At 43.1% G+C, this 23,966-nt stretch overlaps 1 protein-coding gene across 2 annotated transcripts; it reads right to left on the reverse strand.

Annotated features, from left to right (window-relative positions):
* Positions 1–8,745: 8,745 nt before the first annotated feature.
* fgfr4 (fibroblast growth factor receptor 4) lies at positions 8,746–22,504 on the reverse strand. Of its 2 annotated transcripts, XM_086098368.1 has the most exons (21): positions 21,912–22,504; positions 20,471–20,675; positions 17,429–17,616; positions 17,199–17,349; positions 17,070–17,120; positions 16,240–16,509; positions 16,010–16,099; positions 15,748–15,914; positions 15,535–15,658; positions 14,535–14,725; positions 14,310–14,448; positions 14,033–14,226; positions 13,818–13,963; positions 13,435–13,556; positions 13,238–13,348; positions 12,926–13,116; positions 11,396–11,518; positions 11,046–11,116; positions 10,839–10,976; positions 10,627–10,732; positions 8,746–9,413 (listed from the first exon to the last, which is right to left on the reverse strand). In XM_086098368.1, exons 2-21 carry the CDS (start codon positions 20,559–20,561, stop codon positions 9,237–9,239), a joined length of 2,841 nt encoding a protein of 946 aa, XP_085954494.1. In that variant the 5' UTR covers positions 20,562–20,675; positions 21,912–22,504; the 3' UTR covers positions 8,746–9,236. The 2 variants fall into 2 exon arrangements, with proteins under 2 accessions (XP_085954494.1, XP_085954495.1); XM_086098369.1 differs by lacking the exons at positions 8,746–9,413; positions 10,627–10,732 and having other exon boundaries at positions 12,926–12,961; positions 13,072–13,116.
* Positions 22,505–23,966: the final 1,462 nt, after the last annotated feature.

Raw genomic sequence — 23,966 nt, forward strand, 5'->3', positions numbered from 1 at the left:
GGTAAACCTCACAGGGCGATTTTCGCACCGCTGTCAGCGGGGCTAAACTCTAATGAAAGGTGGACTGTGCCCGGGTGGGAATAGCAAAAAAATAAAAATTTGAAAAATTCCACCCTGAAAGATGCTGTTTGTGTGTGTGTGTACTGTAGATGGTGTTAAATATACTAGTGACAAATTACTTGTTCTGGGCCTCAATGTGCATAAGCAACATGCATGGATATTTAGTTAAATAAATAAGGTTTTTAGGGTGTGTGCAAGGGCATAGGGGGTGCACTTTCGTCGTCAGAATTAGTAAAATTGTGAAAAGCAGTTTTGTCAGAATGTTGTTTAAAAATTTGTGGAAATGCAATTTTCTTTTTAGGGTATATGCCAACTCTGCCATGATGTTGACGGGAGTGGCAAGTTTAAAAACGTTTGGAAAAGCATTTTGTGGGGGGGGGGGGTGCACCATTTTGGTGTGAATGGATTAGGGGGTGTGCTGTTTAAAAAAGTTTAAAAAAAGCTGTCCTTAATTTTCAGGGTGTGTGCAAAATCTGTCTGGGGTGCCTAGCTTAAAATGTTTAGTAAAGGCTTTTTTTAGGGTGTGTCAAATTGAGAGGGGTGCGCCAACATTTTTGGGATGTTGGATGGGTTGCGTAGCTCAAAAAGTTTGGGGTGTGTGGATCTGCCATAGGAATGTTGAAGGTGCCAAGGATGTTTTTGTTGTGGCGTGTGCAGTTGAAAGTGGGTGAGGCATTTTTCTTTGGATGTTTAAGGGGGTGGCTTTGGGAAAAGCATTTTTTAGAGTACGTTTTTGCGCCATTTTTATCAGGATGCGGATAGGGGAAAGTGTCTTAGTTTGCCTAACGTGTGTATTTTTTGGAGGGTTTATGCAGTTGAGAGGGGGTGCGCCCACTATGGATGTTGAAGATGGTTTTTAGCTTCAAAACATGGGTAAAGCTGTATTCTTTTTAGGGTGCCAACTCTGTCAGGATGTTGAAGGTGGTGCGTGGGTTGGTACGTTTGTGAGAAGCAATTTTTTGGGGTGTACGGGGGAGAAGGGGTGCGCCATGTCTGACCTAAAAAGTGCATGAGAAGCTGCTTTTGTGAATGAGGCCCATTGTTGTTCACATTGTGGTTATGGATGTCGTTAACACACCCAAACGTAGACTCGCTTTTCCCATCCGTCCTTAACGAGGTGCATGAAATTGTTTTCGAAGCGTGCAGGAAACGACTTTTGCGGGCGCGTGGTAAAACCCGACCACAGGAAGTTTTGCATTTAGGATCGGTCAGAAAGGGAATGATCGGCAGCTTGTAAGGTAAGAATGCAACTAATTCATGTTTTTTTTTGTTTTCTTTTTTTTTTATACATGATGCACAACATTCACTTTCATGGGCTTCCTACAGAGAATATTTTTCCAAATTATTTGAAGACCTTGCCAAGTGAATTTGTTTCTTATTACATTTCACATGTTAGAAGTTAGGGCTGTCACTAACGAATCTTTTTAGAATTGATTATCCTGTCAAGAATTCCGGTTTCAGGTGCCACACTAAAAACTGTTATTGACTGGCTGGCTGATGCCAAATAGCGACCTGCCGACACGGCAGAGTGTCACTCGTTGGCGACAGATTTCCATCCCAGAACCTGATCCGCCTGCCATCCCATGCCCAAACACATTGGCGCACGTGCTCTCCCCCACGCACAAAATAAAAAACAGCTTTCCCAAGCTAAAGGTACGCACCGCCTTCAACCATCCCAAAGGAGTTGGCGCACCTCTGTGCACACTACACACCCTGAAAAACTGTCTTTCCACAACTATTAAAAGTGACACTCCTAGTTCAACACCTTGACATAGTTAGCGCACCACTTTTCCCCTGCGCACACCTAAACTTATGCTGCGCACCACCTTCTCCTCCCAAACGTTCGTCACATCAAATGGGCCTCTCGGACTTGGCTTTTGGAGGCAACTTTTAGAAAATTGCATCTTTTCATTCCGTATTCACATAAAAAGTCAAATGGTGCGCTAATGTCCTTTGATGCGCAGTTGCAGTAACAATTTGCAGAATAATGCGAGGCAGATGCGTGTCGTGCTTCTGTATGCCGAGCGGGAGTGCTCAGGCTATGAGATAATGGCACACAGGACTGATTCTTCGAGCTGCTCTGGTGTGCGTGAACCCCCCCCCCCCCCCCCACACACACACACACACACACTTTTTTTTCCTTTTTCCGCTCAATTAGGGTTTCTCAAGGTCACGCATATCTTGTCCAAGATGACTTTTGTTGACATTTGTGGTCCACACTTTTGCTGCTATGCCTTTTTTTTTTATTCTTTTTTTTTGGGGGGGGGGGGGGTAGTTTTTTCCAACCCAGCTTGTAAACTTCTTGGCTGACGTCACCATTATTGTTTCTTTTCTTTTTTTTCTTTTTTCGCCCTCAAATCGCATCCACCGTGCGACAAGTTCTCCTCCAATTGCTTGGTTTCGCTAAATGATGTCTTTATGGATTTCATTCGGTTGAATCTGTTTGTGTGTGTGCATGCGTTTGGAGGTAAAAGCGTGATGTGTGTGTGTGCGCGCATTCCGGCCAGTGGCTCCGGATCTCCGCGCAGCGCGTCGCAACTAATCCCGCCTTCCTGTTTTCCTGCAGAAGTGAGGCAGAGAGGAAGTGCAGATCCGCCGATTAGGCCGATAAAAGTCACAGTCCTCTTTTCCCAAAAAGCCAACGAGCCGCAGTCACTGCAGGCAGTTTTTGTTGTTTTGTTTTTGTGACTTTAAATGTGTACAAAAACGATTGAATGTCTAATGGGGTGTTGTCTGCCACTATATCACTAAACACAACGTCAGATTTAATATCTTAGTTAATTAGACAGCACAAATGCTTACTTGTACATTTGTAATCTACTTTAGGCACGCATGCCATTAGAATTGCTTTGACGATGTAACTGCTACATAGATAGACGTTTCACTTCAATGTTGTCAGCGCAATCAAACTCAAGGCTGTTTAGCCTTGGCGGAGGTCTCAGCCCTCCTGCGTGACAGTGTCTGTTTTGTGTCTGAATGGACTATTGATCAGGTTGAGTGTCAACAAACAAGCATAAGAAATTTCACCCTGAGGGAAAGCATTCAGTCTCCTGAAAGCTTCTTGTGTTGCCGCAGTCACCACGTCTGGCCTCCGCAGCACATCATTGTCACCTCTTTTATTTTTTATTTTTTTCCCGACGACACCTGAATGTAGCATGGCACTCGTCACGTTCCTCCCACTCAAACCATTCCCCCGTCCTCTTCTTCCTTATGGCCCGACTTTCGAATTCGTCTGCTGAAATTACAGAGTAATAAATGAGCAGTCGGCTGCCACGGAGACGGGCAGTCTGGCGGGGGGCTCCTGTCTGCATGGTGGGGGGCTCCAACCTCCAACAACATTTCTATTCAGTGAATACCAGTGTACGGCTTGTAATAGTAACACTGAGGTATTGTAAGATAGTGGGGGCAGCATGGTGGATTTAGCGGTTAGCACGTCTGCCTTACAATCCAGAGATCCAAGTTTGAATCTCGCTCATTACAAAAACATTCATGTTATGTTCATTGAAGACGCTAAATTGTCTGTAGGCGTAAATGTGTTTGTCTATACTGTAAGCGCCTTGAGATTGGCCAACAATAGAAAATGGACAAATGCATGTAAGACGGCGCTCGTCCTGGACTATTTTGGGCTCTACATGCAAGAGTGAAATGTAAGTTAAAGGCTGTTTTGATTGGCCTGAAACATTGCGACATGGAAGCATAATGACAGCCTTGTAAAATCACTGGCTTGCTCTACATTTGCCACACACACACACTCGAGTGGAACATGTTGTTTTAAACTTTTGACCAAACATTGAATGTGGTTTTTTTCCGCCTGTCTCCAAAATATAGGGTTAAAAATGTACTGCCATTGGGAGACCAAAATTCCCTTTTGCCAGAAGAGGTTTTTTTTTTTAAATAGTATTATTCCTGAAACTGTTTTGTCTTTTGGAATTCCAAGACTTTTAAAATCAACCCAGAAGATAGAAACCCAAACTGTTTAAAAGGTACATTTAAAAACCTTGTCAAATGGATTCAGAGATTTGTTTCCAAGTTACATTACACACAAAAATGGATGCTTCAAACCAAATTACGATCTTCTTTTGTTTTTTTCCAGTGATGGGTTCTTGAGACTTTTTTGTGTTTCTACTCCTGATAAATGATCCTACCAAATTTCATGTTGCTAAGTCAAACTGCCTTCAGGGGCTCAATTTTCCCAACAATCATAAATTGACTTGTTTTGTAGCAAGTCATCAAACTTCACTGCTATGCTCCACCCACACAGGAATACAATTTTCATTTTTCGAAATATCATGTAGTCCATTTTTCTAGTATATGTGTTTCAAATTTAGTATGAATAGGACCTAAAATAGGAGTGATTTCGCCTTGTCTTTGAAGAACCCTTGAAAGTAGCCTGAAATGGCGATTTCAAATCAAAATGGTGGACTTCCTGTGTCTTTCCAGGCATGGGTTCCTGAGACTTTTTGGCAGGTCTACTCATGGTAAATGGTATTACCAAATTTCAAGTGACAAAGTCAATCTGGCTTCAGGGGCTGGATTTTCCCAATCATCAAGAATTGACTTGTTTTATGGCGAATTATCAAACTTTGCTGCTATGCTCCGCCCACACACAATGACCATAATTCCCATTCTTGGAAATTTCATGTAGCTTGTCTTTGTAGTATATGTGGTTCAAATTTGAGAGCAATAGGATTAAAAGGAGCCGATCATCTTTGAAGAATCCCTGAAAATAGCCTTAAGTGGCCATTTCAAACCAAAATGGCTGCCTTCCTGCTGACTTTGTGTGTTTTCAGACATGGCTTCTTGAAACTTTTTTGCAGGTCTACTCATGATAAATGGTCCTACCAAATTTCATGTTTCTAAGTCAAACAGTCTTAGGGGGCTGATTTAAAAAATAAATAATAATAATTCTACAAATTTCTCATGGAGCTTTGCCATGATTTTGCTGGACATTTCATCCCCCATTGAAAAGCTCCAAAACTTCAGAACCCACGTCAGAAAAAAAGAATAAAACAAGTTGCACATTTTGTTCTTTGGTTTTCTGGAACCATTTTGTGAATTCAGTCGTCTTTACGTTTTTGATATTTTTTTTGAGTTTATTGAATGAATTAATTTGTATTTATTTATTTTGTATTTTTAATGCAATGTTAACGTCAACGCTAACACCAATGTGGATCTACTTGGCTGCTTCCCTTCATCCGCTTCCTCTTCTTGGGTTTATCACACACACACTGTGTCTGTGTTTGTGTGTGAGTAGAAAGACTCCCAAGTACTTCCGGAGGTCAACAGATAAATGAGGCCAGCAAACATTAAACTGCACACACACGGACAGCTGCTGCTGCTGTTGCTGCTCCAGTTGTAAGCGTGCTTATCTACGTTTGGTCCTCACTCTCATGACACATGTTCAATGTAGCGAAAGGCGAGGTGACGTTACAATCTGTCGTGTGTGTACGTGTGTGTTCTACACTTCAGTGGTTTACGTAGTTAAATTTTAAACTCTGGTAACGGTGTTTACCTGCTAAAATGAGCCTAAAACGCACTACTACTTTTTCCAGGTGAACTTCATTTGACCTTTTGTAAACTTTTAAATGCAGTTTCCAACTGTGCCGTTTTTGCACAACTTGCTGTTCTGGGACATGAAACTGAAGTACAAGTACGTCATCCCCTTCTATGCCTTTCTGTGGCTCTTGCAATGTCTCCATATCTTTCTTGCAACCTGCTGATGACTTTATTAGCCCCGGATTTGACTATCTTTTACTATCTGCTCTTGCATCTATTAACCCCAATATTTGAATTTTGGCCTGTTTTACTGCCCACCTACCCCACCACTCACAGGATTTTTCCACTCTCACTTTTGGTGACACTTCAAGCCAGGGTCACCAACAACCACGAGTCGCCCCCAGGCCTGTTCTAAAAATAGCTCACCATTGGTGGAGCATTGTGATTTTCTAGGAATGTTGTAGAAAATTTGAAAATGTAAAGTTGTGAACACCGGCAGAAATGTATAAAAATCAATCCATAAATAAATAAAGTGTTGCCTATTGATAGTTGTCTGTTTCGTAAATGTTGAGAGAAAGCGTCTTCTCATAATGAATCTCATGTTAATGACTTATAAAGGTAATTTGAGCAAAATTGTAATTTCAGAAGTGTGTACAATCAAGTTGTTATTGACCCCCCCTATTGGAACTGAGCAACTTATTGACAATTGTAACAGCTCCAATGCATTGAATTCATAACATATGTTCTGAAATTATTTTATTCAGCCCACTAGTCTGTGCTCGCAGCCCAAGGTCGGCATGTGAACGGTATGGCTGCATGGTTAAGACCCACTTATTTGGACATTTCAGGTATGAACTTATGGCCACCCCTATATGAGTCATGGTTTCACCCTGGCCACCCCAATGAAAAATTTCTGGCTACGCCCCTGCTAGTACCAACTTCACGGCTTACAAAGTTATCAAAATGTTTTTTGGGGAGAAAGGGGGAGGGGGGGAGAGATGAGGTGCGCCACCTCTGCTGGATGTTGTTGAAATGAGTGCAAGGCTTAAATAACTGGTTGCGAAGAAAAACGAGCAGGAAATAAAGATGAATTTGTGTTAAAAGCCAGGCGGAGGATGTGGCTTGCTCACGTTACGAGCCAGTTTTCCATCCAACGTGTTCTGCACTCTGTTAAAACTCTGGATGCCCCCCAAAAGCGCCAAATGACAGCGCTGAGACACTAAATGTTGACGACGGTGTCGTTCCGAGGAGACTGCGGCATGTCGCAACGGGGAAGTTGAGCCAAAATGGCCGACGGCCCGTCTTCTCATTGACTGGATTAAAATTGTGGTCGCGCTCGACTGCGCAAGTCATCCTTCCCTTGCGTTTCGTATCGAAATTATCCAGACGCTCATTTTCTATAGCGCTTGCTTGTCCTGCTCTGATTTTAGTGCCACATCGATCTCAAACTGTTTTAATTGATTAAAATGCTAATTATGAAAAAAGGAAACTATTTAATATCGAAACGAAAGAAGTCCCTGGGGAGCCCCCATTGCGCCCGCAGACCAAGATTTATTGTGCCTAAATGATTTTACACACACACGCACACGTACACACGTATGTAGAAGACCACACAGCATGTGCGACAACACGGTCCAATGAAGCACACAAAAAGCTAACATAAGACGCAAGCACTTGAAAAGCTGCCGACCGACGAGGATACTACGACGGCCACCACCCTCTCCTCCCGGCCTCTTGACCTTTGATCCCTCCCCCCATCGACCCAGCGTCTCGTCATGCCTCTTGTCTCGCCGCATGAAGCTCTCAGCGCCTGTCTGTCTCTCGTCTTCCTCACGTCACTTCTTTCTCTCTTTTTTCCTTCCTTTTCTTCTTTTGTTCCTTCCTTCTTTCCTTCCTTCCTTCCCTCCTCTCGTTCCCGCACAGCCACAGAAATGTGTTGTTCTACTTTTTCCTGGTCCTACAAATGCAACTTTACCACTCATTTACAAAAAAACAAAGTTAGTTAAAAAAATATATATAAAAGTTGATTTAAAAATGTAGTAATTACAAATAAATCAATTCATTTCAAGTCTAAAAATATATATAAAATGCTTATGATAAAAAAAATACTATTCATGAAAATTCCCAACAAAAATACATCAAATTTGTATTTAAAAAGGTTCAGCTAAAAATATGATTTAAATTTTTTTTATATTGAAATTATCTAAAGAAAGTTTTTTAAAAAACAAACAAAAACCATCCAAAGAAGAACAATAAAAAATATCAGCATTCATTTTTAAAAGCTAAACAAATGTTATTTGTTGTAAAAAAAAATATCTTTTAAAAAATATATCAAAAGATAAAATACAAAAATGCTGTTTCGAACATCTATGCAGTCATACTGAAAATAATTTTATAAATATTTTTTTAAACAACTGTAATCATTTTTTAATGAATACAATACAAAATCTACTAGTCAAGAAATCTATTTGAAAACTTCCAACACAAAAAAAGATATAATGTATATATATATATATATTCCTTCCTTCCTTATATATTTCCAATTTTTTTTTTAAAAAAGGCTTTAAAGTATAATTTAAAAATGTAAACAAATTTAAAATAAATTAACACAGTTAATAAATATTTTTTTAATGTAAATTTTTTTGTTTTTTTTAATGCTGTCTCTAAAAAATAAATGGTACTCATGAAAATGATCAAGAAAAAAAAATGGTAGAGGTGGGATGCGTTTTCTGCAGCTGCTCGTGTTGGCCAAAGTGAATTAAGACTTTCAAATTTCAAAGATGGCGCCCTGGCTGAAAAGATAGGGGGGCGTTTGTTTGGTATGTGTGTGGTGGGGTGGAGGGTGGCGCAGTTATGTGATTTATTAACATAATAAGAGCCCCTCTTTCTTCATTTACACACAAGCTCTAGTGGGCTGACGGACACACCCGATTTAAAGACCACATTGTCCAAGCCGCCCGGGGACCCCTTCGCTCAAGGGGGACCCCCTCACCGGCACTCGGGGGCCTGGGTGAAGGGTTAGCGCCTCACAAAGGAGGCCGGCCGGTCATCTCGCCGCCACTCCCACTCACCGCCCCACCTCCCTCCATCTCTGTTCCCTGGCTGCTCCGCTATTTCAAATCAATCACACTGGCTTTCACATTCGTCGTGGTGGTTTTTGTCCAAACATTTGAGGCATCACTCCAATTTGTGTCATACAAAATAATTTATAAAGGCAATTTGTGTTACCACTTGATGATATATATACATACAATATTTTATTATTCTAATATATTCACAGGAAATCATAAATTCAGGCACTTCCTCCAACTTCTTTTTTCTCTTTTCAGCACAAGAGATCCTGAGATTTAAGACTTTTTGTTTTAAATAAGCAACACAAAAGTAAAATAATCTTATATAGAGAGATTTATAATTAAAAATCGCTTCTTTTTTTAACATAGTAAAATAAATCTATATATTTTTTTTCTTAAAATAAAACGTCTTTCAAAATAACATTTTGGGAGGGAGGGGCATCCCTTCTCCAGCTCCTTGCGGCATGTCTTCGGGTTTTAGTGCCGCGCTTTTCCAAAACGTCCCGGCTGTCGCTGTCCAAAGTACATCCGTCCTCAGTGCTCCATAATTATTATTTTTTTGAAGTCCAAACGTGGCCACCAGCTCAAGGGTCTTATCGGAGCGCCGTCTTATCGGAGCGCCATCTTGGGGTCCCTGTTGGGGCGCGCATCCTGGTAGCCTAGCAGGCACGGCTCGGTGGACAGCGCATCGTGCGTGAAAACCGAGTCGTTGTCGGATGAGCACGAGCTGGAAGTGTCCTCGCACGATGGCGAGTACTGCTCGAAGGGCGTCGACAGGTCCAAGTACTGTACGGAGACGCAGAGGATGCATGTGTTTAAAAAGACTGATAACAAGAGTGGGCTAACTCCATTTTTTGAAGTAACAATTACAATATATGTATGTGCTTTTATTTGCACAAGTATCTGTACTTCTACGTAGTACAATATGTGAGTACTCTCCAGGAAATAAACATTAGATTGTTCTGCTGCAGAATGTTTTGACTGCGGCGGTTTTTGGACCAGTTTTTGGGCTCATTTGTGGCTACTTTGTGATGCATAGGACATCTGTAGTTCATCAACAAATCAATAACATGCAATTGCTTCTCACTTTAGACCCAAAACATTTTGTTTTCTTTTTTGGGGTTTTGCGCCGAATTTTACATCCTAGTGAAAGAATTGAGGCCATCTGGCCCGCACGTGTGCTGCCAGGAGTGGGCAAATTTGGGGGGCTTAAGGGCTACATTTGGTTTTGCAAACTGACAGATGGGGCAAAGATGATGCTGAAAAAAGCCTTATTGTATATTATGTATTTTATTAGATTTATTTTTACATGATAATTTTACCCCAATTGTTTGGTAGAGCAAAAGTAATGAAATATTAATTATTTTGGGTCCACCTTGTTGCTTCATATGTCTAAGCTAGCCTGCAGATATCTTAGTTTTAAACTAGTTTGGCATAGCCTAGTTGGCGTAGCCTAACTCATCGCTAACAGACAGTACGTAATAAATTAGATCTTAGTTTGTCTTATCTTCCCAGTAAGTATTTATATTCCATTTTGGCTTAGCTCAGTTTAACTTATCCTCATTAGCATGACGTAATATTGTCTGTGCAAGTTAGTGAGCAGATGCCTTTAATGACTTCACAAAGATGAGCTAATTTTATGCTTTGCCCATTTGCTCATGTTACACAGCAAAGACCCTAAGGAATTAATCTTAGTGTAGCCTGGTTTACACTTAGCTTAGTTTGTTTATAAGCTCAATTTGGCTGATGCTGTGCTAATTTGTCGCTATTGTTGTACAGTAAGGAATTAAATTTAGCGTAGCTTGGTTTACGCTTAGCTTGTGTGCGCAAGCTGAGCTACCCTAATGACTCAGGGTAGCTTTGCTAATATTTTGTTTATTGACTTTGTCCAAGCAGATTTTACAAATGTTATTATAGTTGGGCTTGGCTAAAGCAGTATGTAATGAAGTTTGCTAAAATTACCATTATTTCACCTTGGCATAGCACATGTTGCACTTACCTCGTCAGATATGGACAGCAGCACCTTGTCCAGCTCCTCCACCAGCTGTTTAAAAGTGGGCCTCTGGGTGGAAACTGCATGCCAGCACTCACGCATCATCATGTAGCTTCACGGGACAAAACAAAACAAAAAAAACAACCACCACCACTGATAATTTTAGAAAACAGACAAGACAAACCAACATCTTGCCTCTGGCAACCTTCTAAGCTTACAGTTCATGAGTGCAGTTGGAGGGCTTGTCCATGCGATGTCCTTCCTTCAGCAGCTTAAAGAGCTCCTCGACGGGAATACCGGGATACGGCGAGCCCCCCAGGGTGAAGATCTCCCACATGAGCACACCGAACGACCACCTGCCAAACAGTTGCGCGGTTTTAAAACAGCCAAAATATTTGTGGCTGCTGTTGGTGTGTGGTGCTTACACGTCACTCTGATGTGTGTAGACCCGGTCAAACAAGGCCTCGGGTGCCATCCACTTTACTGGCAGGCGTCCCTGCATTGGGCGGGTGGCGTACAGACACAGATTAGAACTCCGCCCCCTGGGTTAGCGTGCCAACACAGCTGCACGCATTTAAAACTACAACTTCCATTGTCTGACTGTAAGAGACACGTCCCTGCTAAAGTCTGGCCAAAGCTGCCACCCCGCCACCCTCCCCACGTTTGTAATTACGTCCCATTAAGCTGCCTGCCGATCAAAAGTTAAACATCTGACTTCCGTCTTGAAGTACAGTACAGCAAAGTACAAAGTGGCTAAGGAGGAGCCGAGACTCACGTTGGTGGTCTTCTTGTAGTAGTCGATCTGGTGGACGCCCCTGGCCAGGCCGAAGTCTGCAATTTTCATCACGTTGTCCTCCGTCACCAGGACATTCCTGGCTGCCAAATCTCGGTGGATACACTGTGAGAACAAAAGCCAAGGGAGAGGATGGTTTAAGACTTACCATCTATTCAGATACAGTAAATAAAAACCAAATGAACCCCATATGAGCAAGCACTTCGCAACGGGGGTAAGGAAAAACTCCCTCTCACTAAGAAACCTTAAACACAACACAGGCTCTGTCTAGACAGGTTGGATTGAAATGGAGAGACAGAAGACGGTTATCTTCAATTGACCTGACATGCAGGTTTTTGGGATGTGGAAAAAAGTACCCGGACGGAACGTCCAAACTGCACACAGAAAAGCTGAAGTCAAGATTCAAATCCAGAAGCTCATAACTGTGAAACAGACATGCTAACCAGTAGCCCTAGGTGTAAGACTGGTTCAACTCAACTTTGGGTTTTACTCTTTTTTTTAAATGTTTTTATCTGAATGGTAAATGTCTGTTCTGGTGAATGTCAACATACAGATGGAATTTTACTCAACGCAAACATCTTAATATAGAAAAGCATGCGTTTAAAGGGGGTGGGGGGCGGTTTTGAAAGGCACTGTTTATTTGACTTGAATGGGTGTCATTAAAGCTTATTTTGGTTTTCATTCGAAATAGACTCAGGCTTTTTGCGAGACCGGCCTCGGTTTGCGGGCCTCCCCATAATGGAGGGTTACTTTCAGGCTCTGGCAGTGGCCTCACAGCCCAGAAACCCGATGCCTCCGCCCAGACGGTCTGTTTGCTAACAGATTTATGGCGGTGCTAAAAGGGACAAAAGCCTGAAGATGGCGGGGACAGACAGATGGATGGAGGAGAGTAAACAGGACTTGAGTCTGAGATGGCGGCTGGCAGACAAAGAAGCGTGTTGATAAGTGAGAGCAGAGAACATTCTGAGAAAATAACAAAAAAAGAAAGATAGGGGGGTTAAGAATATTGCCAAAAAAGACCCATCTGGATTATTGATCTTAAGGCAGTTTGCTCATTTAACACCCGAGTATAGTGTAGATTTTGACTGTTTCACGGCAAAGTTCAAAATTGTTTGAACTTTCATATTCCCATGTTGTTGGCGACACTTCCTGTCCAAGCTTACAAATGCATTCTAGTGGTCGCATTAACATCAAATACCACAATGAATGTCCCAAAGCCGCCGACCATAAAACATCTGGCATCTACGCTACACAAACAACTTTAAAGTGTCTATAAACAACGATCCAAATGTAATACAGTGTTGCCCCACTGTTTTGTGGTTCATCATTGAAGCAGGCGAGTTTTGGTGTTCGGGTAAAAGAAGGCTGTATATGGTCTCTCTATATCGCAGATTTTCACCTATCAGAGTGGCTCTGCATCATATCCACCACACTAAACCAGTGTTCATTGTACTGAGGAACTGGTTAAAATCTTTCTATATCTTTGGGAGGAAGAATGAAGTCTAGACATACCCTTTTCGAAGCGAGATACTCCATCCCCCGGGCCACCTGATAGGCGCAAGACAGCAAGTCCTTAAAGGTGAGCTGCTCCTCAGGCACCTTGGTGACGTCAAAAGTGTAGTCCATGCCCGGAGGCCGTCGCGCTCGGAGGTACTCACGCAGACTGCCTTTCGAGGCGTACTCCACTAGTACATACAGAGGTCCTGGTTTTACAGGAAAGACCACAAAGAGAACAGAAAACTAGGTTACTTCTCTTGTTGTTTGGGATCAAATGTTCATCCCCCTCAGTCCCTTGTTCAGAGCGCAATCGTAAGTCTAACTCACCGTCCTGAGTGCAGACTCCAAGCAGGTTGATGATGTTCTTGTGTTTGTCCATCACCTTCATCAGCTCCATTTCCGAGATGAGGTCTGCAAGATCTTTGTCTGTGGCATCGTCTGTAACAGTAAAAACAAACCTTTAAAAAAAAGCAGACTTAAAATAGCTTCTTTTGAAGTTAAAATTTCTAGGGTATAATATTTACCTTTAAGCATCTTAACCGCCACTGTAGTGGCTTGGTCCGGACAGTCTTTGTTGATGCCGTAGGCCTCGGCTCTAACCACTTGGCCAAAGCAGCCTTCCCCCAGAGGTTTCCCCAGTGTTAAGCTAGAGGAGAGGACAGGAGTTGGTTAAAAATAAGTGCGTCCAAATGAAATTTGTACACAGCCATAATTTGGGGCTCCGATTTCTTCAAACATAGGTTCCTTTTTAGGTCCCCTGCATGACCAGAGAGCTACAATTTAAAATCTTGTGTCTGAGTCTTGGGAACTAAATCCGTGCCGAAGACAAATGTCTCAAGATGCAGCTATTTGGCGTGACAGATTTTAGCACAACCTACAATGGAAGATGTAATTTCAGGTATCTTACTTGTCCCTGTGGAACTCCCAGTCGGGGTCATGTGGTAATTCAAACTCCATCACTCCGGCTAGCATGGGAGAGCAGCTGGATGAAAGTCGAGCCACCCTCATCAAAGACGCACTGGACTTCCCTGACGAGTTTGAGTCCACTGAGTACTGAAACGAAGCGGAAACTTTAACTCTTACTCTTGAATCATGAAGACAAACCTTTGCCGTGATATGTACCTGTCGGCGCAGTGGGAACTTGGAAAGCTTTTGGACCGGGAGGGCATCAAATGGCTCCCGTCTGGGGTGGACTTGCATCCGACACAAAACCACGATGACGATGGCCATGATCAAAGCCAGAAAGCCACACGCGTAGATTATAATATCTGTGTACTTGGTCTCGATGATGTCCATGGAGTCTGCGACTTCTTCCTCTGCAGGAAGAGTTCATAAGTTGTTGACACATGGCGCAGAAACGTTGTCAAATCTGCCAAGAATGTTTTTTTTTTTCCTTTACCCGAAAGTACGGTGAGCCAGGCTGACTGGTGTGTAAAACCGATTGAATTTCCAGCCAGACAGGTGTACTCTCCTGCGTCTTCCATGGTGACTTTAGACAGGTAGAGCACCTCTACCTCAGACATGTTCAGACTGCCGGTCTACATTAAACGTCAGAGACAAAATAGAGGTTTGACCCAACAACGTGGTGACAAAACAAGACCATAGACATAAAAACGTCACCAACCTTAAGAACCTGGACGTATGGCGTCCCGTCGGGACCGTATCGGCTGCCGTTCCTCTCAATGTGTTTGAGCCATTGGATGTGTGGCTGCGCATCACTGTAGACTTTACACTGGAACTGGACGTCACTGCCCACTACTGCTGTGGTGTTGGCCGGTAGACCTGCCTGCAAGATGGGCCTATGGGGGGAGCGCTCTGAATGGAAAAGAGGGTATCAAGAAATTAGCAAAGCTATAACTGGAGCTACTGTCATTATTTTGGGTTGAAAAGTGATTCAAGGGCAGAGTTTCAGAAATACTGAAAATTGGGTCATCAAAACTATCCTGTGCTACACTTGTCGAAAACTAGTCATACTTCAAGGAATGACATTTCTGGATGGAATTCGCCTCCAATGGCAATGCCAATGGTATTTGTCAGCTGGCCACCGGGGTCTCTTTGATCAGCAGTTAGTCTCGCTCTCTGATCTCGTTAGCTGTCTCGTTAGTCCTCTCCCCCAGTCGGCCAGGAAAGGGAAATTGACCCCGCTCTGGACGGACAGCCAACAAATGAACAAACAAGCCCACTGCCCTCCTCAATCTCCAGTCACAGGTCAGGTAGAAAACTGCTTTGGACGCCTGACCGTCCACATCCTGTGCGCCATTACTGACGCCAGGCGCCCCGTCACCTTTTACTCACCCCACCACCCCGATTATCCTACCACTCACACTGAAGGCTTTCATTTGGAGGCGTGATGCTTTTTCCACAAGAGCTAAATAATGACCGCTGCAGGGGCTGCCATGAATACAGTCAGTCAGATGGTATGGCTTGAAATTTAAACTTTTAAGATCTAATTCGTTTTATGGACTTACTGTTTACAACCTCAGCCCAGGGAAACATTACTTTTTAGCATTTTAGCATGCACAAGCCAGTTCTGAAGCTGTAAAAATGTTCTTCAAGACACTCAGAGTCAAGAACCGTTAAAAGAAAATCCCCCATGGACTGACACAATTTTTTTAAAATCTTACCCAGGACATCAAGGACGTAGCTGTGAGAAATAGAGCCGTATTTATTTTCCACCATGCAGGTGTAATTTCCTCTGTCTGAAGGCACAACGCTCTCCATCACCAGGCTCCAGTGTTGATGCCTCAGCTTGCAAAAAAAAGAAGAAGAAAAAAAAACACCAATGAGTCTTACTGTAGAGCGAAGGTCAATCCAAAGAGGAAAGAAATTTGTATTACCTTGATGCCCCCTATTCGGTGCTCGCCTCTAAACTCCCTTCCGTTTTTGAGCCAACGAATACTGGGCATCGGGCTGCCCATGGCTGGGCAACGAAATTTCACCGTGTTGCCAGCCGGAACGGCATACAGTTTCTTATCCATACGTTGGGTGTGGGTCCAGTAAGGACCTGTAAAGACCAGACCACAGAAAAGGTTACAGCCTGCAGGCTACAGGTGGACTTAAAAGCTCATTCAGAAGCTACACTGCAAATCACTAACACACCTCTAGAAAGATAAACGTGGTCATTTTCGACCTCAGATGATGAGTCATCCAAGCCGTTGTCCTCGTCATCATCCCCTGAGCCCAGTGAGTCTATTAAGTAAATAAAATGAATGGTAACTGGTGCTTTGTGAGGGCATGATTTAGTTGAGTGACAGTGTCTTGTTTGGATACAACTTCACTCTGTACAATGAAGGTAGGTTTTGGACTGGTTATTTACTTTGCGTCCTTACCGGTCACGGTGACGGTGAAGTTCCGCATGGGTCCTCTGGTTCCACGGAGAGCGCACATATAAACTCCCGAGTCCTGGTATGTGATGTCAGAGATCTCCATGGCAGCACCACGGATGTTGATTCGAGGTGTGGGCACCAGCCGGTTTCCTTCTTTGTACCAGTTGACCGCCATGCCTGGCCGAGTGGTCATGTCACAGTGCAATTTCAGGACATTGCCCAGCTCTAGGAGGAGATGCTCTGAGTGGTCCTCACTCAGATCCCCAAGAACGTCTATTTGGAATTAACACAAAAGGTTATGGTATCACTACCACCAAAGATAACAATGCTGTTTGATAGCACAACTGGACAAAAACTACTTGTACATACGTGATTAAATCTAGCAGACCAGTCAATGGGTTACCCCTTTATTTAACATATTAAAGCCAGTTGGAACCTCCCCCCATTATACCTCACCCCCAAACAATGACATTGCCATGGAGATGAGGACTGCCTGAACAACCTGACCTCACCACCCACCCCCACTCCTTCATTTTGTTGTCCCTTTTGTGGATCATTGTGAGATGGAGACCGATCAAGCGAACACCGTGAAACTCCCTGCCCTCTTGGTTCATTTTAAACAAACAGAAAAGGAGGCAGGAGGAGAGAATGAAGCTAATGAACATGTCGGAGAGTGACAGTAGACCGAGCGCAAACCCGAGGTGGGTGGTGAAGGTTCACTGTAGATCTGTAGGTCTTACTTTCTTACATTCTTCTCACATTTATGATGACAGTGTCCATTTAGAGTTAAGACGATTGTCAAGTTTGGCAAAAGCTTACATGCATGACGTTACCTTGTGGGATTACTGTGTCCCTCATGTCCACCAGTTTGGAAATGATGGTACCTACGCAAGAGCGTTGTGGTGTTACAAATGAAGGCTATTGATTGTTGGTTAGACAAGGGTCATAGGATTATGTCTTACCTGGCAGAACTTCCAGCCACGCAGACCTCATAGCTTGCACGGTTTTCCCTCTGTGTTTGCTTTCGGCCATGCAGATATACTCGCCTGCATCCCCCAGGCTAATGTTGGACAGATACAACGTGTTCACCTTTGACACGTTTTTCTGCAGGGGCTAAACACAAGGCAGGTTTTAGCCAGGTGACTAATGAAGAAGCTATAAAGGCACATGGTTTTTGCTGATCTCCACTCACCGTGAGCGGTCTGAGGCGTGGCGGTCCTTCTTGGCCCCGACCCGGCCCCCCAAGCTCCGCCTTCAGCCACTGCACCTTGGTGGATCCCGGCCGGTGGACTTTACACAGCAGCTTCGCCTCACCAGTCACAGTCGCTGTGATGTTTTCTGGGTATCCTGGCACGATCAGAGGTCTGGACATCCGAAGCTCTGGCGAGTGAAAACAGATGAGAAATGTTATCGGTACTGTTAATTCAAAGTCCTAATGATCCTGACCTGAAGGCGTTAAGAACAAAACAATTGTAGCACATCCTGCTGGTTTTAGTTGGCCCCTAAAACATCCGGCATCAGGAGAACATCATGTTTCTACCCGATCGAGGCCGCTTAATGCCACCAGGAAGTAGTGATAGAGTGCCCAGATAACCTGGCTACTATCGTGTCACCATCGGCCACAGTGGCCTCCATTCATTGGGTCACTCGCTCCATTCATGTGCTCTCCCACTCGCTCTGCTCGCAGCATATGCGCTCCCCGGCCGGGGACCTCCATTACCGCTCAGTCACTCAGAACGAGCAATTTTCCAGGGCAATTTTCTGTTTGATTGCTTCCTGCAAGCGCTTAGTGAAAAGGCAATCTGTTCCCCTGTCAGAGTGAAGTGCGGGTCTTTCACTAACTGCCCCAAAATACACACACTACTAATGTACTCGGGAACAAAACGCACAATTGCAACATTGAGCATAGAAAAAAAAAATGCAGACTGCATGGAAACAAAAAAAAAAAATCAGTTTGTTGGGTCGCCGCAGTCCGAGGACTCATGCTAATGAACTTGCAGGGACAGGGACGGCCGTGCCCTGCCGTTGAACTTGCGGCGGGGTGTGAATTGTCACCCAGAGGCGAGGGGGCAAACAAAACAAGGCACAAACACAAACAAACTGCTAGACAGGCGGCCGGGCGGCGGGCTGGCAGCGCAACTCGCCATCTAACGGACTAAATTGTGCATGAATTCAAACGCAAAGGCTGCCGAGTGTCAAAACAATAATCAAGTCTGAATCTCCAGAGCGGCTTTCAAGTCAAGCTGTCAGAATAACGAGCCTCTTGGTGGTCTCACTGAATAGCCTGACCAGCAGATGCACCCCCGGGGGGAAAAAATGACAGCTCAATGTTAAAGATTCTTTGGCACGGTCAGTGCTGCTTGATGTTGCCCCCGCCATTAGGACCACAAATAATCCACTTTTTGGTTGCTGTTTTGTACCAACGAGCACAGACCTCTGCCAAGGCAAAACAAACTGCTTTTGGACCAGTGAGATACCCATCTTCTGCAATTCCTGGATTATGTCATTAACTGAGATTCATACACATGGACAAAAACTCCTTGATCTAGACATTTTCCCACACTTTTGCTCATGTCATGAACATTTTTGTAAGTTTCTGTCCATTTGTAAAGTGTGTTTGTGTAAAGTATTTTGGCACATTTTGGTTGTCCTTTCTTGTGGTTTCCAGATCACATCTGATTTCTACTCTTCTGCATTGGCCTGGATTGGCATAAATTGAGATGCATGCATTATTCCCTCAGTTTCCTTCAGTCCAACAGCCACGTAAAACTTCTTGATGGCGGAAACGGCAACAAAATTGTATAAAGACAAGACTGTTCTTAAAGATTTTGACGAATAACCAAACCAAGTTTTTTTTTCATGAAGTATTTCATGGTATTCCCTTTGTGTTCCTTCTGATGGGTTTTAGTTCACACGATTCACTTTGTCCAACATTCATGGGAAAAAAACCTTGTTGGAGGCAATGACAGCGAGACCATAATTAAAGATTTCGATAATGAAACACTTCTGTCAATACTACTAGCAGTTAAGTACATTTCCGTCCTTTAACTTTGAATGAAATATTTAAGGACATTTCGGGTATGTTCTTTCTTGTTACGTTCTTTCTTGTGGTCTCCACATATCACGTTCCTGGGGGAGGTTGGAATGCATCCTAAAACTCTTCGTCTATCTATGATCTTCACTCGTCTGTCTTGCAAATAAAGTCAGGACGCCGTCTATGGAGCAAGCCCCAGCTAGCCTCGCCTTAGGAGGGAGAAAACCTACGTGCTTGATGCCCCCCAGCAAGCATCAACATTGTCTTTTGTCAGTCCTCTCAACAGCTATAAAAAAAAAATCATTTTATTTCCAACTGTGGAAAGCGTTAAAGTTTTTTTAATTTATCCACAGTTGCCCGTCTTATTGCTTTTGGCACTTGTTTGAAAAGCATCAATGAGAAACTGGTCGGAAGAACACCGCCCTATCCCTCCCACTACCGCCTTCCTCCTCTTCTTCTACTTGTTCTTCGTCTTCCTCTGCAGCTGGCATGCGACCCGGCAGACTTGCACTTCCGAGCCTCGGGGCTTGCAGCAGATCAGGTAGCACTTTTCACGGCAGCCAAAACACACTTTGCCCCTTTTGTGCTCACCATCTCGCTGGAGGTGAAGGTACTTGGAATTTACAGTGCAACCACCTAACTTACTTTGGAATTCAACTAAGGGGGGGAAATAACCCCCCCTAGTCCCTCCAATGTATTAGCTTTTTGCCATGCAGGACTGTATCCAGATTGTGGTTTAGTCAAGGGACTTGGCCGGAAATTAACATGTATTTAATTAAGGGGTGGCAGTATGTTGAGCTAGTGGTTAGCATGTCTGCCTCACAGTTCCGAAGTTCTGGATTTGAATCTCGGCTCTGGTCTGGCTTCTGTGTAGAGTTTGCATGTTCTCCCTGTGCTTATGTTGGTTTTCCAGCTTCCTCATACATTCCAAAAACACACATTGGGTTAATTGAAGACTAAATTGTCCATAATTTATATACAGGTATGCACCCTGTGATTGGCTGAGTCCATGGTGTACAACGCCTCTCACCCAAGGTCAGGTAGGTAACGCTCAGCTCACCTGCGACCCGAATAGATTGAAAAAAATACTGCTGCTGATCATCCAAGTGCTGCAGTTGGACTCCAATCAAGATTCTTAAAGCCAATGGGCACAACAACCGCTGAATCAACAAAAGTAATAGCCATCCTCCTTTCTCCTACCTTTTATTCTTCCCACTCCGTCATGGGATCTGGCTGAGAGTCGGTCCGAGCAGCAGAGCAGGAGCAGGCACAACGCGCAGACCCGTGCCATCCTGATCTTCTCGAGGCTCGCTCAAAGGTTGCGACGTAAATGTGGGAAGCCCGGAGTTGGCCTCACACGCCGGCTTCTGGCATCGGCAACACTGCCAGTCCTCGAATCTGGAACCTGTGGAGGCCAAACAAGAATAAGACTTTACTAAAGGTACTCGGCACAATCCAAACTAAAGAGTGACTGTTTGGACTGGGAGCAGCTGCATTCTTAACCAGATGTCCTGCGAATTGCCCCGCTCGTCCGTTACGTCTTACATTGTCCAGGGCTCTCCCCCTGCGTCATGAATAAGGAGTGGGGCTGTTACTGCCTGTTGTTTGTCAATGGACGGTGCTAAGGGCCGGCCCGGGATAATGGGCCCTGACTGGGGAAAACACTTGGAACTTGCCAGGGAGACACGGGATAGGAAGGTCAACATCGTCTCTCGCTTGGTTCCATGCCAATTTATCAATCTGTACACTTTCTTGTCTACATTTTCTGTCCAACTAATGATCTATTGAAAAATAAGTTTTCTTTGATATTTAGGTGAAAGAAAATACCTCATCTCTGCAAACAGTCTTGATGAATCAATTATTTTGTGTCTGTGACGTCTCAACATAGAGAACTCTCTCAAATGCAAATTCTGTCTCGTTATCTGGCTTTACTATCACAAAAGACAACAACATGTAAATGAACAAGAGATAAACCGGCACCTTTTGGATCTCTCCAGCCAATTACGATTTCTGAACTTGACTGCTTTATTTCATTTTGTGATTTCCTTCAATAAAGAACACAAAACGAGCATTATCATGTATCTAAATTGAAACTTTACTCACACGCATTTCATTTTAAATGCTTTAAAGTAACCTACACGCCGCCCACAATGCAGGATTTAAAAAATTTCATTCCAAACCCGCATTCACAACTCTACTTGATTGTTTATTTTTATTTTCTACTATCATCATATGGATTGAGTATTCAACATTTACAGTCAGGCTTTTATGGTGTGAAATCATTGCTTAGTGTGTGGTACAAAACAACCAACACAAGTCTAAAACTCTAAAATCTCGTACTTTTTAAGGGTTTGGGAACCGAGCCGAGTTGCAAGCATCCCTCTTTAATTACACTTCAAGTTGTGAGGCGTGTAAACGTGCCAAAAGTCCAAACTCCACGCAATGCAGCCACACACGCACACGCACACAAGCGCTCTTCAGCCGGGTTCAATGTCTAAAGCACTCATTTGTTTGGTTCTATCACGCAAACAAGCGTTGCGTTTCAACTGTAATACAAATTTTAAAGATAGTAGATGAAGCGTGGCGCTTTTTTTTTCGTTTTATAGAAAATGAATGAAATAACACATTGAAGCTCATGTACCTCTTGTTTCCTTCGACTGTTTTTTGTTTGTTTGTTTGTTTGTTTGTTTGGAGGAGAATCACTCCTTATCCCAGTCCTTAAATATTGAAATCCTCATTAGGCTCATGTAGTCCACTTGTGTCTCTTTCAAAGAAAACAAAAATCAAGTTTCTTATGTGGGCTCTTGTATCCGCAGGCTTATAAATCCATCAGAATCACCATCCACCGTATCCCCCCCTCGAGTGGCGACAGCTGCCGGGGCCCTGGTGCGAGGATCGGGGAGAACCACTCAAAGTACATCCATGGAGGGGGCACACAAGGGGAAGGTGGTCCTCTCCCCGGTGACCGGCGCGTCGGTTATCCTCTTAGCCCGGGTGAGTCCCGTCCTGACTTCGGCGCCTCTTTTTTTTCCAGGGGGGCTGAGCCGGTGCGTCTTTTTACGCAGCGTCCTTGGTGCTCCTTTCTTTTGCTCTTCCTCCAACTGCGAGTCGCTTTACGCGTGTGAAATCTCACCCAACCTCCGCCAAGGCTTGAGTTTAGTTACTAGCGAGGGTGCCCGAGTGCGTCCGCGCTGCAGCTCGTCTCCAACTGCACTGCCGCTACACCAGCACGCAGCCACAACAACAATGGTGTGAGTGGCTGGGGGGAGGGTGTGTTTGTGTGTGTCAGTGTGTGTGTGACAAAGCGAGGGGAGGGTGCACTTCTGTTACCCCCTTCCTCCCTTTTTTCACCCCCCTCATACCTCCAACGCGAGTATTAAAAAGAAAAAGAAAAACTTCAACCGCAATACCGGTACATCTTATTTTATGGTCTACTATATAAAACTTTTTTTAGAAATAATTTTGACTTGAGTTGTCTGGTCGCGTGCCCCACCCGCCATAAATCGGGTTATTAAAACGTTTATTTTTGACAAGTACCCATTTATGGCGCCTTAATTGCTCTTTATGCAAATATGGCATAAAGGGAGGAGGGGGGACGGTGGCGGGGAGGGGTGGGTGGCACTTTGTGGAGAAGACGCATCCAATTAAGTGGCTTTATTGAGTGAATGCTTTGTGAACTGCCTACATGTTTTAATTGCATCAGTAAAGGAAAAGGAGGGAGGGAGGGGGAAAGGGAGTAATCCCATTACCCCCAACTCTTTTTTTTTTTTTAAATGCAACTATGATTTCTTTGTATTATTATTATTAAAACTTTGTTCTTTTTTTTATTATACCTGATAGTAATATTTACAAATGTGCAGTATAACCACAATCATGAACAATCATAAATATTGTTCAAAGTATACCTCTCAGTGATACATTATCTCATAGGTGGTACCGCTAAGGGACACCTGATGATTATTTTTTCTGGTATGAGAATGCACGTGGGGAATTAATATCTTGACTAATGAATTTATCACTGCTCAATGAATATGAATAAATATGTATATAATAACGATAAGCCACTAATTATGCAGTTGGAGGGGGGGGGCAGTTATTGATCATAACTAAATACACTAAGTTACACTAAATAGTGTTTTTTTTAAACAATTACAATACAACTATTATAGAAATAAGAGAATACAATTCCAATTTTAAAAGAATGAAAAAAATAAAAATATTTAATATTGCATAATTTTTTTTTGACTAAGATATGTAAATAAATAATTTTATTGTATGAGTCAAGCACATTAAAACATGTTAAAATAATGTATTATAAAATTTGACTTTTTTTTAAGGATAATTGTCAAACTTTATTTTTAGCCATAATTTTACTGTTTCTTTTTGTCATTTCAGTGTGGCCATAAACTTCTCTACGACTAAGATTGTATTTTCTCATATTAAATGCTGGTTAAACATAAATGAATTGAAGTCTTCAAATGAATAAAGAATAAAAAAAACTATATTGAACAATGCAAGGGTTTTCAATGAATATGATATAATATTAAAGTACACAAACATGGACAAATACAAGATATGAATGGACACTTAGAGTAAGTTGTAACAATCTCCCAGTGGGGAAAATGGCTTCAAGTCCCTACAAAGTAAAAAATAAATATATCCTCTAAAATTGGCACACCACGCAAAAGTGTTTTGT

Source organism: Leptonotus elevatus, chromosome 16 (assembly GCF_054856555.1).
Source record: "Leptonotus elevatus isolate MCC_2025b chromosome 16, RoL_Lele_1.0, whole genome shotgun sequence".
In the NCBI taxonomy this organism is placed as follows: Eukaryota; Metazoa; Chordata; class Actinopteri; order Syngnathiformes; family Syngnathidae; genus Leptonotus; species Leptonotus elevatus.

What these genes read in the sequence shown, in the direction of transcription:
- fgfr4 (XM_086098368.1), bottom strand. Translation starts at nt 20,561, where the DNA reads ATGGCACGGGTCTGCGCGTTGTGCCTGCTCCTGCTCTGCTGCTCGGAC. An exon ending in GTGGCTGGAAGTTCTGCCAG is followed by an intron (nt 17,121 to 17,198) that starts GTAAGACATAAT and finishes GCTCTTGCGTAG; the next exon opens with GTACCATCATTTCCAAACTG. An exon ending in CATACGTCCAGGTTCTTAAG is followed by an intron (nt 14,449 to 14,534) that starts GTTGGTGACGTT and finishes CGTTTAATGTAG; the next exon opens with ACCGGCAGTCTGAACATGTC.